The sequence below is a fragment of the Danio rerio genome, chromosome 6 (genome assembly GCF_049306965.1).
Source record: "Danio rerio strain Tuebingen ecotype United States chromosome 6, GRCz12tu, whole genome shotgun sequence".
In the NCBI taxonomy this organism is placed as follows: Eukaryota; Metazoa; Chordata; class Actinopteri; order Cypriniformes; family Danionidae; genus Danio; species Danio rerio.
In genome coordinates this window covers 4,150,001-4,168,784 of record NC_133181.1, presented here as the reverse complement: position 1 = coordinate 4,168,784, position 18,784 = coordinate 4,150,001, and the positions used below count along the sequence as shown (strand labels likewise).

The following is an 18,784-nucleotide window of genomic DNA, read 5'->3' as shown; positions in this document are numbered from 1 at the left end:
TTGTGTGTATCTAAAACGTGTGTGGTTCTGCGGGCCTGCAGCTGGATTTTATTGAACCGAACAGTGCTCTAGCACACCTCTTTCAAGCGGGCCAGGGCCGGCACACTGAACCATGCCTGGGCCCAATTTGGAGCACTCACACTTGTCAAACAAACCGGGAAACGCCAGGGCACGGTTCAGATAGCCTAGTGCAAGTACGCCCTTAGTTCCTACAAAAAATGTCAATGGCTCCATTTTTCCAACATTCTTCAGATTATCTTCTTTGGTGTTTGACAGAAAAAACAAATTAATAAAGTTTAGAACCACCTGAATGTGAGTAAACAATGGAGAGGCGTCTGAATGCAGATTTGGTGCAGTGCAATCTGAGCTGCATCCCATGCTTTTTAATGCCCTCACCTAACCCCACCCCTTACTCCACCCGGCACTCCTTTGAGTGCATTGTGTCTGACATTGCATCGCTGAGTGACGCAATCTCAGCTTGCATCATGAAGGCTGCATCCAGATACTATTGAAATAATGAGTGTACTATCCCTTTAAGAAAGAGTGTGCATAATAAACACACATGCTGAGCTGATGAGAAGTGAATCAAAAGCACCTTCCGTTGTGTAAAATGACCCTTCATGGTTATCCAGCTTAAAACATCTCCAGATTCTGTGAAACGTAGGCCTTCAAGTTACTTTTCACATGCTTTCCAGGCAGAACTGCAGTCTGGAGCAGGACTCGCTTTTGCAGTTTTGAGCTCCCCAAGCGATTTGTGGACTCCTCCAGTACTCCTGCTGTTTCCGTGCTCAGATCTGCTGTGTTTTCCGCTGAAGAACGCAGCATCTCTGACTTCTCGCTCCGGAGTTTCCTCTATGTATCCCGGAGCTTTGCGTTGATTTTGCCGGTTGTGGTTCCTCAGGTTTCCTCACCCCACGCAGCTGCAGTTGGCTGCTGAAAGCCATTTGATGGTCTGCCAGCTGGTCTGGGCGTCCATGAAGGACACGGTCTCGAAGCGTGTGGGTCTGCAGCAGGGCTGCATGCTCACGTTGCGGCTGGAAACGCTGCCGTTGTCTGTCAGCGTTTTCAGGGCCAGGTCGTAGTTCTTGCGGGCGCTCATGCACGTCCCCACACAGTATTTAAACAGCACGATCTCGTCCGAGTCGTAACCGAGGCCGAGATCTCGCACCTTCATCTCTTTCCTCTCCAAACGACAGTCCTGGCTGCTTCGGCCACGCGCACGATTGCGGCGCTCCTTGCGTTTTCTTGGAGGTTTGCGTGTACTCGAGGAGTTTGTATGGGAACGCTGCCAACGGATTCGATGACTCTCACCTTCCTCTGCCAGGGATGAGTCTAAGGAAAAAAGATAATATTTTAAATGATGCAACATGGTAGTAATTAAATTTTTTATGTTATTTCTTGTCAACAACAAGTTATAATACAACAATACTACTTAATCTGCATACATTGGCTACCTTAGGGTGCTTTCACACCTGCCTTGTTTAGTTCGATTGAATCACACTAGAGTTCGTTTCTCCTTTTGGTACGGTTCGTTTGGGCAGGTGAGAATGCAGCAATCGTACTCGACTGCGCACCAAAAGCGGACCAAATAAGCGTACCGAGACCTGCTTGAAGAGGTGGTCTCGATACGCTTTCAAACGAACCCTGGAGCAGTTCGTTTGTGGTGAGAATATGATTCGTACTAAAACAGGTCCAACCGCAAAAAGTACTGCGTGTTTTGGACTAATTCAGCTGCCGTAGGCCGATGCGCTGTGCATTATGGGATATGGAGGAAAAATATTTGTTGACAGCGCATTACCAACAGAGAGAGAGAGAGAGAGGGGAAAACATTACCTGATGGATCGTTGGTAATATTTCCGCAAGATGAGCATGTCGCAGTTTAGCTAAATTAATTCACAGCTCCTCCTGAAGTGACGAGCGATGCATTAAACACTGTTTTCCAGCCGCGGCCGCGCTTCATTCTCGAAATGTATAGTTTGGCTAAAGCAGTCGTCCCTCCAGAGAAAAAAGGTTTTGTTTACCTGCGGGAGTTCATTGGCATTTTCCCGCACGTGAATTCTGACCAATCAATAAGCAGTTTAGGAACTATGTTTAACAACATCTGGCCAATGAGAGATGTGGATTTTGTCAGATGACTGCATTTTGGTTCGTTTCAACTGGTTCGGACCAAAGCCAGCAGTGTGGTGTGAAAACGACCCAAAGACGGCAGAAAATGCAACAATGTATCATTTATTGCGCTTGGTCCGGAGCAAATGAAGCGAACTACAGATGTGAAAGCACCCTTAGAAATCCTAAACAAAAATGGGTTAAGGAAAATGAGGACCAAATATAAGAGAATACATTCATCCTCTATTAGGCAACCCGGGCTGATTATGGATACATACCCATGTCTACATTCCTGGGGACAGCGAAATACGTAACTGGAGGTACGTCTGCTCACAGTTTTTGTTTTTGCAAATACACCAGGGGCCTCTCATTTCTCTTGTGCGTCTGCTTCTAAGTGCAATATACACTTCAGCCGACTAGGATAGCTTGTTGTCGACTGAACGACTGACCACCACCCTCTTCTCTAAACCAAACCAGCAGTGTTATCAAAAGCAGTCTAGAAAACGAAAATCAGTCGCAGCCGTGTGATTTCACCACGTTTTCAGCCTGTTGCATTTGTTTTACCTGATTTCTGAAACCGTTCTTTACAGAACTCAAAACCCTGTTGTCACGGTCAACTCTGCTCTGCGTTTTAAATTTACCGGCGTATGGGCCGAGCTACAGGGCAAACTGGTAACACCAGAAAAGCCATCTGTACATTGGTCAGCAGTCAGTTGGCAGCGCTAAAAGGAACAGAGGCTGTCGGCGAAATCATACCGCCCCATAGCAATCATTTTAAAGACGAAATAAAGCCAGGAGTATCTCCAGCTACATAAATCACACTCTCCAGAAATGTAGATAAGGGTACATATCCACAATAAGCCTGTGTTGCTTTAGACACAGTTACTCCGTTTGAGATTGTGCATCATCTTCATTGGTCTAAAGACAGACTAGTAAATATTAATAATGATATAAATCTTACATGTACTGATGCAAGCAAGCTCCTGTCACCCAGTGCCACATGTTTTGGTCAGAAATGAAATACTAAATACTGGGGTCAAACTTTGGGTACCTTTAAAACTGTTGCTCCGACCATGATGACAGCAATATTTGGTGAATTTTATTTTGTATAAAATAAAATAAAATAAAATAAAATAAAATAAAATAAAATAAAATAAAATAAAATAAAACAAAACAAAATAAAATAAAATAAAATTAAATTAAATTAAAAAATAATTAATTAAACTAAATTAAATTGAATTAAATTAAATTAGAATCAATTGAATTGAATTGAATTGAATTTTATTTTTATTTTATTTTATGCATGTATGTGTATGTATGTATTTGTTGTTATTATTTATTTTATTGTATGTTTGTATTTATTAATTAAATTTAATTAAATTTAATAACATTTAATTTAATTTAGTTTATGCATGTCCTCCCTGCGTTCACATGGCTTTCCTCCGGGTGCTCCGGTTTCTCCCACAGTCCAAAGACATGCGGTACAGGTGAATTGGGTAGGCTAAATTGTCCGTAGTGTATGAGTGTGTGAATGAGTGTGTATCGTTGTTTCCCAGAGATGGGTTGCGGCTAAAAGGGCATCTGCTGCATAAAAATGTGCTGGATAAATTGGTGGTTCATTCCGCTTTGGCGACGCCGGATTAACAAAGGGACTAAGCCGAAAAGAAAATGAATGATTTAATTTAATTTAATTGAAATTCATTTATTCATTCATTTATTTTCTTTTCGGCATTTATCAATCCGGGGTCGCCACAGCGGAATGAACCGCCAACTTATCCAGCCTTTGTTTTACACAGCGGACGCCCTTCTAGCCACAACCTATCTCTGGGAATTATTTAATTTAATTTAATTTAATTTAATTTAATTTAATTTAATTTAATTTAATTTAATTTAATTTAATTTAAGTTAAGTTAATTTAATTTAATTTATTTAATGCACTTATGTGTAAGTATACATGCCTGTATGCATGTATTTATGTATTTATTTATTCCTATCAGATATTATTTAATTCTTTGATTGTTTTAACATCATATCATCATGTCAACATTCCTCTACGTTAACTTTCTTTACATGCACATTATTCTCTTTATATGCTCCACACACACACACACACACACACACACACACACACACACACACACACACACACACACACTCTGAAAATCATTTGGCTTTATACTGACTTTGGCACAAGACAGTGATTTTTTTTTACGCTTCTTTAAACAATACAGCTTCTGGCACATGACTTTGGTGCATTAAAATAGTGTGTATTCCAGCAGTCACCTCCGCACACTGTAACACAACACTGGCATTTAGAAAGGTGATAACACGAGCGACCCTGGTTCACACCTCGCCAGCTGATTGTGTAACAGTGTGAAATTCCTCCCGCCGCTATACTGCCACTGTTCTGGACTATTATTGTACTGTAACCCATACAAATACAGCCCTTAAAAACATCCCACAACGTGCCACATCATGTTTAGAGGGATTTGTTCAAAGTCTGAAGGAGGGGAAAGCCTTAGAATATGATTCAAACTTTCTCCAGGCGAAGATTGCAGTAATTAGCTTCCAAGGGAGCAATTTGCTGTGTCAAAACCTGCACGGAGGAGCTCTGGATTATTTTGTAGTGGAACACAAAATTGATAAGGAAGAGCGAGCTGAGATTATTCTATCGCATGCATGAGCTGGGGAAAACACGTCTAATGTACTGGCTGGAAAAACTAGTAGACAACATCTGTAGGTATATAAAAACATAATCCATATTAAAGGTGAAGTGTGTTTTTGTTTTTTTTAATGTGTTATCACTTAGAAATTGTTGATATTATTAAAAATAAAGTGGTCACGCTTTACAATAAGGTTCATTAGTTAATGTTAATTAATGCATTTACTAACATGAACAAACAATGAACAATACATTTACTACTGTATTTGTTCATCTTAGTTAACATTAGTTAATGAAAATACAGTAGTTAATTGTTAACTCATGGTGCATTAACTAATGTTAATAAGCATGGACTAAGATGTTAATAATGCATTAGTAAATGTTCAATTATGATTAATAAATGCTGTATATGAGTTGTTCATGATTAGTTCATGTTAGTAAATGCATTAACTAATGAACCTTAGTGTAAAGTGTTGCCAATAAAGTAGCCATTCAAAGAGGGTGGAGGTGGTTTGTTTATTAAAAAAAGTGTTTATATGACTTTATAGTAGTTCTGCCAGAAGATGAAGAAAGAATATAAAACAAGAAAATAAAAGTTTGTATTAAATAAATATTGTATTTTATATATATATATATATATATATATATATATATATATATATATATATATATATATATAGTTCAAGTCAGAATTATTAAACCCCCTGTAATATTCCCCCCCCGCCGTTTATTTTTTTTCCCCTAATTTCTGTTTAACAGAGAGAATATTTTTTCCTATTGAAAAAATATAGCTTAAAGGGGCTAATAATTTTGACCTTAAAATGTTTTTAAAAAATTAAAAACTGCTTTTATTCTAGTCGAAATAAAACAAATAAGACTTTCTCCAGAAGAAAAAATATTTTCAGACATTTGGACAATTTCCTTGCGCTGTTAAACATCATTTGGGAAATATTTTAAAAATGTAAAAAATTTCGAAGGGTAGCGAATAATTCAGACTTCAACTATATATATCTAATAACAATTATACATTAAAATAAATACATAAATGTTTTAGTTTTGTATACTTTTGTATTATATGTATGTTTGTGTTTATTTATGAATAATATACACAGTACACACAAACACAGTAACACCCAGTACATAAACAAACACACACACACACACACACACACACACACACACACACACACACACACACCCACACACATTGTAAACACAAACTTTAATTTTAAATGCAATTAATCGCAATTGATCATTTGACAGCACTACTGCAAAAGTATCTACAAAAATGCTTTAAATAAAAAAATGACTAATTTTAAAACAAGAAATTATTTTAACGAGAATATACTTAATTTATCAAAAGCGTCAGTAAACACATTTTAACCAATTTGCAACTAATTCTAATTTAAAAAATAGTAGTATTTCTAATAATGCTGTCCTTTTGAACGTTCTTTTTTCTAAATAATCAATGTTAGAGGTGACGCAGTGGCGCAGTAGGTATTGCTGTCACCTCACAGCAAGAAGGTCGCTGGTTCGAGCATCGGCTGGGTCAGTTGGCATTTCTGTGTGGAGTTTGCATGTTCTCCCCGCGTTCGTGTGGGTTCCCTCCGGGTGCTCCGGTTTCCCCCACAGTCCAAACACATGCAGTATAGGGGAATTGCATAAACTAAATTGTCCGTAGTGTTTGTGTGTGAAGGAGTGTGTATGGGTGTTTCCCAGTGATGGGTTGCAGCTGAAGGGGGCATCCACAGTGTAAAACATATGCTGGATAAATTGGCGGTTCTGTTGAATAAAGGCACTAAGCTGAAGAAAAATGAATGAATAAATAAAATGTAGAAATGATCATGGATAAATTAGCATTTTCGGGGGGTTATGATGACGTAAGGATAAAAAAACCCCAGCTTTTTATCAGATAAAATTCTTGCAAAAAGTTAAAAATCCAGCCAATCTTAAACTTTTGCATGCTTGTGTGTGTTTTAATGTTTGTTCAGCATCCACTGAGCACAGCTTTTTAAAGAATAGTGTGCAGCGATAGAAACAGCCAGTTTCACAGCTGACTTCCTGCAGAGTGTAAACACTGAGACTCTGTTTGTTTGTCCAACATGTCAACTTGTGGCTTGACCAATGTTGATCATGTTTATCAAAGCGCGCAAAACAAACAGTGTCTTCCACATAGACACCAGTATTAAACGTCATAGGATCCTTAAAGCTAATTGAAGAGCAAACAGACAACATCATTTAGTCTGTACGTGAAGTGCACATGTCCTCACAGGAGATACACACGGTAATTTAGCATTCCGCTCGTGTTTCGGCATTATTATGTGCGCGGATATTTTATTTCCACTGAACGTATGGCAAAGAAGGATAGTAGAATGATTTGCAAAGAATTCGCCTTGAAGCAAGATATCAGCCGTCAATGTGACATAACCCAGAAGCACAAGTTAAGAAGTATTCAATTTCAACAAGGACTGTTGAGTTAAAGCAATAGTTGACCCACATATAAATATTTACTCACTCTAAAATGATCCTAAACCTGTATGGGTTTCCTTTTTCTGTTGAATAAAAAAGAAGACTGAAGAATGTTGGAAACCTGAAACCATTGATTTTCATAGCAGGAAAAACAAATAATGTGGAAGTCAATGATTAGCAACTTTCAACATTCTTCAAAATATCTTCTATTTTGTTCTGCAGAAGAAAGAAATTCAAACAGGTTTATGACAAGTAAATGACGGCTGAATTCTCTTATAGATTTGGGTGAACTTTCACTTCAAGACGTTTTCTATTATTTTGAAGAATGATGGAAACCTGTAACCATTGACCTCCATAGTAGGAAAAACATGTACTATGTCAAATAGTAAGTCAATAGTTACCCGTTTTCAACATTCTTCAAAATATCTTGTTTTTTTGTTCTACAGAAGAAAGAAACTTAAAGCAAGTTTTTGACAAGTGAATGACGGCTACATTTTCTTTATAGATTTGGGTGAACTTCCATAGTAGGAAAAACAAATACTGTGGAAGTCAATGGTTACCAGTTTTTAACATTCTTCAAAATATCTTGTTTTTTTGTTCTACAGAAGAAAGAAACTTAAAGCAGGTTTGTGACAAGTGAATGACGGCTACATTTTCTTTATAGATTTGGGTGAACATCCATAGTAGGAAAAACAAATACTGTGGAAGTCAATGGTTACCTGTTTTTAACATTCTTCAAAATATCTTCTGTTATGTTCTACAGAAGAAAGAAACTCAAAATAGATTTTGAACAAGTGACGAATGAGTAAATGTGACAGAATTTTTAGTTTTTGGGACTGAACTGTCTGGAAATAAAAAGTTAAAGATCATCCACAAATACATATGTACTTATCATTTACTCACTCTTAAATTATTTTAAACTTGTACGAGTTTCCTTTTTTGTAAAATGAAAAGAAGATATTTTAAAGAATGTTGGAAAACTGCAACCATTGACATCCACAGTAGGAAAAACAAATACTATGGAAGTCAATAGTTACCCGTTTTCAACATTCTTCAAAATATCTTGTTTTTTTGTTCTACAGAAGAAGGAAACTTAAAACTGGTGAAGTGTAGATTATGACAGAATTGTCAGTATTTTTTTAACTTTAAATCTTGCATAAATTATTTATCATTTTTATTATAGAATTTATATAAATGTAAATCTTTTTAAAATATTTTTCCAAGTGATGTTTAGCAGAGCAAAGACATTTTTTTCTACATTATTTCTTATTTTATTGTTATTCTGGAGAAAATCTTGTTTAATATTTGCTATGGAGTCAAAAGGTTACAACAGTCAATGGTTTTCAACATTCTTCAAAATATCTCCTTTTCTGTTCTACAGAAGAAAGAAACTTAAAGCAGGTTTGTGACAAGTGAATGACGGCTACATTTTCTTTATAGATTTGGGTGAACTTCCATGGTAGGAAAAACAAATACTGTGGAAGTCAATGGTTACCGGTTTTCAACATTCTTCAAAATATCTTCTTTTTCTACAGAAGAAACTCAAAAGAGTTGTTTTGTCCAAATAATGACTTGCCTAATTAAAGTAACTTGCCTAATTAATCCAAATAAGTATTTAAATTACACTTTAAGCTGAATATTAGTGTCTTACAAAGTATATAGTAAAATATTATGCATCATCATGGCAAAAAGAAATGAGTTATTAAAACTATTGCTTCAAAATGTGTTAACGAAAACTCTTTTAAACATCACTTAGGAAATATTGCAAATAAATAGTTAATAATTTTATCTTCAACTGTACGGTATGTCAGCTGTTTCCTCATTTCTTTTCTCTTCAGGAATCAGAAAAAAAGTTTGATATTTAAATGAATTACAATTTAATCGCGACTCGAGAAATGTTTGGCATCTGAAACAGCTCAGATAAGAATTAGATCCATGATATGCAACGCAGCCTTCAGTACCGTATACACACAGTCTGTGACAACATGTAATTTAGAAATTGCTCACATCTTTCAGCAGGAGTTGTTGATGGCTTAATTTTCCTGTGAGTACAGACCAAAAGTCTCCTATTTTAATAACAGGCTTTGCAGCAACGTCAAAGCTGGATGAGGCTTGTAAACTAAAGAGCAGCCGAAATGGGAAGGTTGTCTCAACAGTTACATCTCAATAATAATAATAAGAGTCAAAAGTGCAATTATATGTTTGTTTGTTTTAGGTGTTTTTTTTTTGTTTGTTTGTTCGTTGAATTTGTTTTTTCTCTAAGTTGTTTTTTTAAATCATTAAAATATTGAAGGATTATTTCTAAAAGGTCTGGCTCAGTTAGTGTCTAAAATAATTATTCTGTAATGTGAGTGACTTTACTGTCTTTTGTAGAGTTGCTTTAATGGGCTTTTCTTTTCATAATTACTGAATTTTACAATATTAACATTGTTAGTGTTACTATTTTTGTTTCTTCATATTTGACCTGTATTATAAGCAGGCACGTGCACACATAGGGCTCAACCTGTGCAGTGCACATGCCCTTTTTAGTCTTGGATAGTAAGTGCCCTTCCAAAATGATCAATCGTGCCCCCGCAACACCACCCCCCTCCCCCGCTTTACAGTACGCGCGCGACAACAACCCTGATCAAAACATGTGCAACAACACCACTCTTCAGTACGCGCGCGTGGCGGCGGCGGCGGCAGCGACGGCGACGACGACGACGACGACAACGACAACCCCCCCCACCGGTCCTCAAAAAATGTATCCTGCACATGCCCTTTGGAAAGTCTCTGCACAGGCCTGATTATACGCTTATAAATGTGTGTTAAAAATTCAGGGAAACAATAACAATAATTATAAAAATTCTGACAACTGTTTGACAAATGCCAAAGAAATGTGTTGTTTTTTTTAAACTAACATCAACATAGTAACTGTAATAAATATGCTCATTTTTACCATCTGATTTTAATGCATTAACTACCATTTAGTAAAGAGACCTTATTGTAAAGTGTATTATCCCTTAACTCTGTGGTTAGTTGATATGGAAAATATAAACAGATCTTTTAATATAATGTTAGCATATACTTGCTTTGTGAATTTTAGTTTTGAGTTTTTACTGCAAATGTCACATCTATAACGCTGGAATTGCTCGTATACAGTGATGAACTGACCATAGAGTCGTGCCCACGGTGCTCTGCTCTGCCGCTCATCCACATCTTTCTGAGATCTTCGACGCTCTGGCGGGTTTGAAGAGGCTTTCAGATTATTAGGACGGGGTTCTTCAGTCTCCTCCTGCAGAAAATGTCCATCAACCAGACCCAGAAAACACACAAACACCAGCAGCATCACCTGCAAGAACAATCAATTATTATGTTTGGGATGAAGTACAGTAGAAGTAAAATGATTCGCCCTCCTACGATTTTGTTTTCTTTTCAATTATTTCCGAAACTATGTATAACAGATTCAGGAATTTTTCACAGTATTTCCTATAATATTTTTTTCTTCTGGAGAAAGTCTTATTTGTTTTATTTTGGCTAGAATAAAAGCAGTTTTTAATTTTTTTAAAAACATTTTAAGGTCAATATTATTAGCCCCCTTAAGCAAAATTTTTTTAAAATCGTCCACAGATCAAACCATCGTTATCGAACCATCGTATTAGAAACATTAATAATTACAAATTTAGTTTTTATATATTTACAGCAGGAAGTTTACCATATTTCCTCATGGAACATCATCTTTATGTAATATTCTGATGATTTTTTTACGCCATTAATGGATTTGGAGTTTTTGGTTTTGGATTATTTGGATTTTGGCTCCAGGGTCACATATCAGAAGATCAGAAAGAGATTTATTCAACCAGGCTCATTCTGAAAACATACTCCTGTATACATTTGTGGAGAGTGTCAAATACATCCAAGGGGGTACATTTATTTGCAGTTTTTGTTTTCGCGAATTCACCAGAGGCCGCTGTGTATGCTTTTTGAAATCTCAGATTTTGAGACTGACTGACTGACTGACCAACCAACCGACCGATCGACTGACCCACCCTCCTCCGTCCCTAAACCCAACCAATAGTATTTTAAAAAGTACAGATTGACCCGCTTACCCACTTCCTTAAACCCAACCAATAGTGTTTTCAAAAGCAATCCAAAAAAAGAAAAGTCCTCGCCTGATTTGTACAACATTTTCAGATTTTACCACATTCTCACCCTGTTATTTACTTGTTTGTTTTGGTTTTTGCCCTCTGTTCTTGTTTTACAAGCTTTTTTGGAATCGTTCTTCACCACACCCAACCTCTTTGTCTGGGGGCAACTCTGCTCTGCATCTCAAGTTCACCGACGTACGTATTGAGCTACTGGACAAACTGGTAACAGCGGAAAAGTTGACCACACGGAGGTAAGCAGTCAGATGGTAAGCGAGAAAAGGAACGGCATCATAACGCCACGTAGCGTTTGTTTTAAAGACGCAGTCTTCAAAAATGTATGTAGGGCTAAATTTTCAGAATGAGCCTATGTTGGATTTATTGGTATATTACAAGGAATTTGTTTTCGTTACAGAAGTATCCACAGTGTAACAAAATGACATTGACAGGACAAGAACACAGATGTTAAATGATTTAAAAAAATAAGTAAATAGAGAACTCAAAACATACAAATTTACAAATGTATATTACAATATATACACAATATAGTATGTATAGTTATATTATTGTTATATATGTGCAAACTAAAATGTAAACTGAGTGCGTTGTTAAATAAATAAGTGTATATACAACTGAAGTCAGAATTATTAATTTTTAATAATTAATAATTCATTTTTTTTTAAATGACCAGTTTGTCAGTTTAGCTCGTGGTGTTACGTCGGCGGAGCAGAGGCCCGGAGGAGGAGGAGGAGCCAGCGGTTCCAGAAATTAGGTAAGATGAAAAACAGAATTCAAAAAATAAAAGCGAACGAGTTCACGACGGGGCAAGAATGCGGCGAAACCCTAAATTGCGGTCAAAATCGGACGAGGGCTTTTGCTTTTCTTTTCCGGACGGCTTTTGCAAATCACCGCTTGGGTTTAGGAATGGAGGAGGAGGAGGGTGCAAACGCCGCGTGCTCTCAAGAGGCGTTCGAGATGCGAAAAAACAATTTGTTCAGATTTGCGAAACAAAAACTGCAGAGATACGTACCTCACGGGACGTAAATTGCGGTTTTCCAGAAACGTCCACGGGTCTACGTTTCCACAATGAGCCTGGGTTGATATATTTTTTCCCCAATTTCTGTTTAACAGAGAGATTTTTTTCAACACATTTCTAAACATAATAGTTTTAATAACTCATTTCTAATAACTGATTTATTTTATTTTGCCATGATGACAGTAAATAATATTTTATTAGATATTATTCAAGATACTAGTGTTCAGCTTAAAGGGACAATTAAAGGCTTAACTACGCTAATTAGGTTACCTAGGCAAATTATTGTATAATGATGGTTTGTTCTGTAGACAATCAAAAAAATATTGCTTAAGGAGGCTAATAATATTGACCTTAAAATGCTTTTAAATAAATTAAAAACTAATTTTATTCCAGCCAAAATAAAACAAATAAGACTTAAAAAATATTTAAAAATATTATCAGACATACTGTGAAAATTTCCTTGCTCTATTAAGCATGTTTCGGGATGTGATGGAGGGCTAATAATTTCAACTATATGTATATAAACAGTGTTGTTGTTCCTCAATCATTTTCACACAGACATGAATCTTCAGGGTTACCCTGCGTGCGTCCTGCACATTACTCCTGTGTGTTATATAAACCCTGACAGAGTAAACTGACCCGGGATGTCCGATCGCTCCATTCACATGGTTATGCTTTCAAAGCCCTGAAGCTGAGCTACAGCAGACCTCCACAACAGCCTCCTCAATTACTGAAATAACACCCAACACCACCGCAGATCCTGATGAGTTAATATTTCAGGACGAGTGTCTGTGGAGCGTCTGGATGAGAAACGAACCGCGCTGACACACAAACAAGCCCCAACCGACACGCTTCTCACACATTCGCTGATGTAGCACAGGCTCAAGCCAAACTGGGGGTGAGATCTTGTGTTACGTGTGTGTGTATGTGTGTGTTTATTTATTTATTTATTTCTAAGAGGATGATCTCCCAAATGATGATATGAGGAATGCTCACCTTCCAGTTCCTCAGGTGACTTCGGGTAGGTGTGGCCATGTACTTCTCCAGACTTCTGCACAACGTGCCATCTAAAGAGGAGAAGATGTTCATTTCATCTGCACGTACATATCATTGAGTTACATAAACAGTTGAAGTCAAAATGATTCGCACTCCTGTGAATTTTTACAAATATTTCCCAAACGATGTTTAACAGAGCAAGGAAATTTTCACAGTTTGTCTGATAATATTTTTTTCTTCTGGAGAAAGTCTTATTTGTTTTATTTTGGATAGAATTAAATAAAAAAAAAACATTTTAGGGTCAATATTAGGGGTGTAAAAAATAATCGTTTTTTCGGTGCACTGCGATGCAGACGCGGACAATTTAGTATCGGTTCAGTGATAATCATAACCGGTTATTACTGACGTCATTTACCTCATATGCGCTCTGTCGCGAGGGAGGCGATCGCGAGTATTTACAGCGCTTTAACTACTTATGACTCATATAAACTGTGCACAATTTCACTGTGTGTGTTTGCTGGATCAGTCTTTCACTGACATATACAACAAAAGCCCCTATTTCACTGAGATCGAGAGAATGGCTGTTTCTCAATTCCAAGAACGCAGAGAACGGACTTGCGTTCTTGTAGAGTGCGGTCTTGCCAGGTGTCCTCGGAAGTACGAACTCAGGAGACCGCGAGGGCAGAGAATGCGTCCTTTGAGAAATGGGATGCTGCGTTCTTCCTGATGGTCATGTGACCTTCACGCGTTTTAAATGGAAATTAATTAAACATTACAGCCTTCATACAACGATTTATTGTTTCCCCCCTCTTCAAAATATATACTTTGCATAAAAACATTATAAATATACTCTGCACGATATAAATAAAACTAATTTTAATACGAATTTCATCAAACAAACACAATTAATGTGTTTATTCCTTTATTAAGATGTTCATGTTAATGTTTACCTTCACCGTTTCATTTAGGGAAACTCCTGAGGTAAATAAGTAATATCTCTGAACTTTAATAATAAATCTAAATAAAATGCTGCGCTTCCCACCTCCAGTTTCAATGACTTCTGGGACTTCCAGAGCGAGTTCGGTGCTCAAGTCTGCATCGGTGCGTCCTCGATATCAAGAACACTTCCGGGAAGTTTCACGCGTCCTCCGTACTTGCGGTCTTGAGTATTGGAACTGAACTTAGGCAGCTGATGATGACGTTTCACGAGAACACGAGGACGCAAGACCGCTGAAGAACGCATATTGAGAAACAGCCAATGAAAGTAGCCTACTCCATTTCTCTCTCTCTCTCTCTCTCTCGCTCTGTCTCTCTCTCTCTCTTTCTCACACACACACAGTGGCCCATTTGACCTGCTGGCGGGGCTTTTCTTCTCTTCTCGGCTGTTTTACAGCGTTTCTTTTGCATCCAGAAACGAGCGCGTGTCTGCAGAGTTTTCTCCACCAAGTCTATTATACATCAGCAGTGAGATCGCCGCAGCCGCCTGCCTCTCAGTGTCACTCATTTGTGAAAAACGCAGCGCTCAAGAGCCAATCGCAACCGTTTTTTTTTTTTTGAGGGTGTGACCAATCAAAGGGGTGTAAGAGAACTAGACAAGGATCAGAAATTGAGCTGGATGTTTATATTTGTTTATATTATTTGCTTAATGCTCGTTTTGTTTAAAGGTACAGTTTATATATCTGACTGTTTGTATTAAATGACAAAATTGTATTACAAATAGTATATAAATATATTCATACATTTTAATACAAGAAATGCTGCTGTGAAGAAAATATAAAACTGTGTATGGAAAGCACCGTCAATGCACCGTAATGCACCGAGATATCGAATTGAACCGAATCGATGGCATGATAATCGTAACCGAACCGAACCGTGAGACTAGTGTAGGTTCACACCTCTAGTCAATATTAATAGCCCCCTTAAGCAATATTTATTTGATAGTCTACAGAACAAACAATTACACAATGATTACCCTAACTTGTCTAATTAACCTAGTTAAGCTTTTAAATTGCACTTTAAAGGGTTGGTCCAGAGTGTATTTTTAAGGTGTGGTTGTGTTTATAAGACGCAAAGCAATGTGTGCTCATCATTTATTAGTAGAAAATCAGGATGTTTTTTCATATATCTTCCTTTGATTATATACAGCTACTCTGCTCACATGAAAACCACTGTCATATTTCCTGGTTCCTCTGAAAGGCCCGCCCTCATAAGCTCTGATTGGTCAGCTAACATGATGTGCTGTGACTTGCGGATTGGCTCCACATCACCAGTAAAAGCGTAATGCCTCTACAAGCATGCGCTTTTACGCTGTGTAAACACTGTCAGTTAGGCATGTCGCACACCGGATGCGCTGGGACACGGCACAGACATGACAGTATCGCACATCAGACGCGCACATTTGCATGGTATTTAAAATAAAACTATTCAGATGGCGCTCTGTGGTGTGGCAGAAATTTGAACAGTGTCCTTAGTCGTGGCTGGGCAGATAGCTGCTGACTTGCAGCGCTGGTGTGCATACCCTGATAGATGCAGGGCGTCGCAGATGTCCGACCCCCTTCAGAGTGGCTGTTAGCCATATCAGTTTGAGTCTGAATCAGATAGAAAATGACAAAGAGGACACAGCTAAACCTCAAACCTGAAAATAAAAACTTGAAGAATCACATGTACATCAGTATTCACAGCCTTTGCCGTGAAGCTCTAAGTTGAGCTCAGGTACATTCTGTTCCCACTGATCATTCTTGAGATGTTTCAGCAGCTTCATTGAAGTTCACCTTTGCTAAATTCAGTTGATTGGACATGATTTGAAGAGGCGTACACCTATCTATATAAGCTCCCAAGGATTGACAGTGCATGTCAAAGCACAAACCAAGCATGAAGACAAGGGAATTGTCTGTAGACCTCTGAGACAGGATTGTCTCGAGTCACAAGGCTGGGGAAGGTTACAGAAACATTTCTGCTGCTCTGAAAGTTGCAATGAGCACAGCGGCCTCCATCATCTGTAAGTGGAAGATGTTTGGAACCGAACCGCCAGGACTCTTCCTAGAGCTGGCCGGCCATCGAAGCTGAGTGATGGGGGAGAAGGCCCTTAGTCAGGGAGGTGATCAATAACCCGATGGTCACTCTGTCTGAGCTCCAGGGTTCTTCTGTGAAGAGAGGAGAAACTTACAGAAGGACAACCATCTGTGCAGCAATCCACAAATCAGGCCTGTATAGTAGAGTGGCCAGACTGAAGACACTCCCCGCCTAGAATTTGAAGGACTCTCAGACCATAAGAAACAAAATTCTCTGGTCTGATGAGACTGAAATTGAACTCTTTGGAGTGAATGCCAGGCGTTACATTTAGAGAAAACCAGGCAGCGCTCATCACCAGGCTAATACCATCCCCAATACCAGTGAAGCATAGTGTGGGCAGCATAATGCTGTAGGGATGTTTTTCAGCAGCAGGAACTGGAAGACGAGTCAAGATAGAGGGAAAGATGAATGCAGCAATGTACAGAGACATCCTGAAAGAAGGACTCAGACTGGGACGATGGTTCATCTCCAGCAGGACTATGACTCAAAGCACACCACCAAAATATCAATGGAGTGGCTTCACAACAACTCTGTGAATGTCCTTGAGTGGCCCAGCCAGAGCCCAGACCTAAATCCTAGTGAACATCTTTGGAGAGATCTGAAAATGGCTGTACACCATCGCTTCCCATCCAACCTGATAGAGCTTGAGAGGTACTGCAAAGAGGAATGGGTAGAAATTCCCGAAGACAGGTGTGCCAAGCTTGTGGCATCATATTCAAAAAGACTTGAGGCTGTAATCGCTGCCAAAGATCCATCAACAAAGTATTATTTAGCAAAGGCTGTGAATACTGATGTACATGTGATTTTTCAGCTTTTTTATTTAAAATAAATTTGCAACAATTTCAAAAACTCTTTTTTTTACATTGTCATTATGGGGGACTGTGTGGAGAATGTTGAGGAAATTAATTAATTTAATCCATTTTGGAAGGCTGGAACATAAAAAGTGGAAAAAGTGAAGCGCTATCAATACTTTCCAGGTGCACAAGTCCTGTGATTGTGTATGATTTATTACTGTGAAAATGTTGGTCTAAAACAAACTTCTCTTTCAGTTTTTTTTTTTTTTTTTTTTTACAATTTATTGTATTTAAAATATTCTGCAGAAGCACTTGGCGGTTCATTCCGCCGTGGTGATGCCTGATAAATCAGGTACTACGCCGAAAGATATTGATAACCTACACAGAATTGCCAATTCTGACTCCAGAAAACTGTTAGTTCTGTGGAAACACCCAGAATTGAATGTGTGGCACTAAGTCTGCTCTAATAAGACATTCCACATAAATCCACATTATATCATCATTAATCGCAAAGCTGGAGGGTTTCCTTGACCACATGTATGAACACGCACACACACTCAAAGACTTTCTCCTGCTGCACGGAAACTGCATTAATTTCAATGAGGCTGAGAGAAAACAATTAAACAACAGGTTGTGATAAAAAGCAATGCCTACACAGTGTCAAGCACACTTTATCTTAAAATAACACACTATTGCTGAAGGCTGTTGTGTGCATTGATATCACTGACTAATATAAAGGTTAGAAAACTACAACCATCCATCACAACTAAAGCTGAAGTGAGTAAAGTCTGAAGGGTTCAGTTTGGTTACAAGCAACCCACATAGCAAAATTTCTCTGGCCCAGCTCTGGCCCACACAATCAGGTTTTGCTTGGCCCACATGCCGCTGTGAATTACTGTACATGACTGGACCAAATCTGGCTTCCAGACAAGGGCCAAACATGGACCATATCTGGGCCAAGTCTCAGCCAAGTTAATAACTCATAACTGGGCCTGAACTGGGCCAGATAGGTTGGTGTGTCATGATTGCAATGAAATTGATAAACCCATAGAGTGATGCGCTTTAGGCACACTATGGGCACGCTTTTTCTCAAAGTGACCTGATTGGTAGAATTTTTTTTCTTTACTCGAAAATGATTTTAGTGTATTTTAAATGTGGGTCAAGACTGGCCAAACTCACATGGCCCACTTATCAAATTATTAAATCTGGGCCAAATACTACGTTTTTGATCTGGCCCAAATCTTGTGTGCCGCCTTAAAGACAGAGCCACCTCTGCCAAACCCGGGCCATGTTTGGCCCACATGCTGTATGCCAGTGCCGGATGAATGCCGGCTGTGCCAGCTTTATGCCAAATCTGGGCCAGAATTCTTTGCTACTAGGGAACTGTGACGGTTGTGGTGTTTTCAGCCTCTGCTGTCTTATTATTTGTGGATATACAGTTTAAAAGTCCCATAAAATGAAAGTTTTAAAGATGTTAGACCCAGTTATGTTAGTTGTAAGGGTATCTATAAGTTAGTGTGCTCCA

The 18,784-nt window shown here is 38.2% G+C and overlaps 1 protein-coding gene across 3 annotated transcripts in view; it reads right to left on the bottom strand.

Moving 5' to 3' along the window:
* Positions 1 to 502: 502 nt before the first annotated feature.
* Positions 503 to 18,784, bottom strand: part of artn (artemin) — a 33,290-nt gene continuing 15,008 nt past the window's right edge. The window contains exons 2-4 of one of the 3 annotated variants that reach the window (XM_005170761.5): positions 13,394 to 13,464; positions 10,391 to 10,568; positions 503 to 1,332 (exon numbers count right to left, since the gene is read on the bottom strand). In XM_005170761.5, coding sequence (XP_005170818.3) covers positions 908 to 1,332; positions 10,391 to 10,568; positions 13,394 to 13,464 — 674 coding nt within the window. In that variant the 3' untranslated portion in view covers positions 503 to 907. The remainder of the gene's footprint in view (positions 1,333 to 10,390; positions 10,569 to 13,393; positions 13,465 to 18,784) is intronic. The other 2 variants (XM_073953556.1, XM_073953557.1) reach the window with 2 other exon arrangements.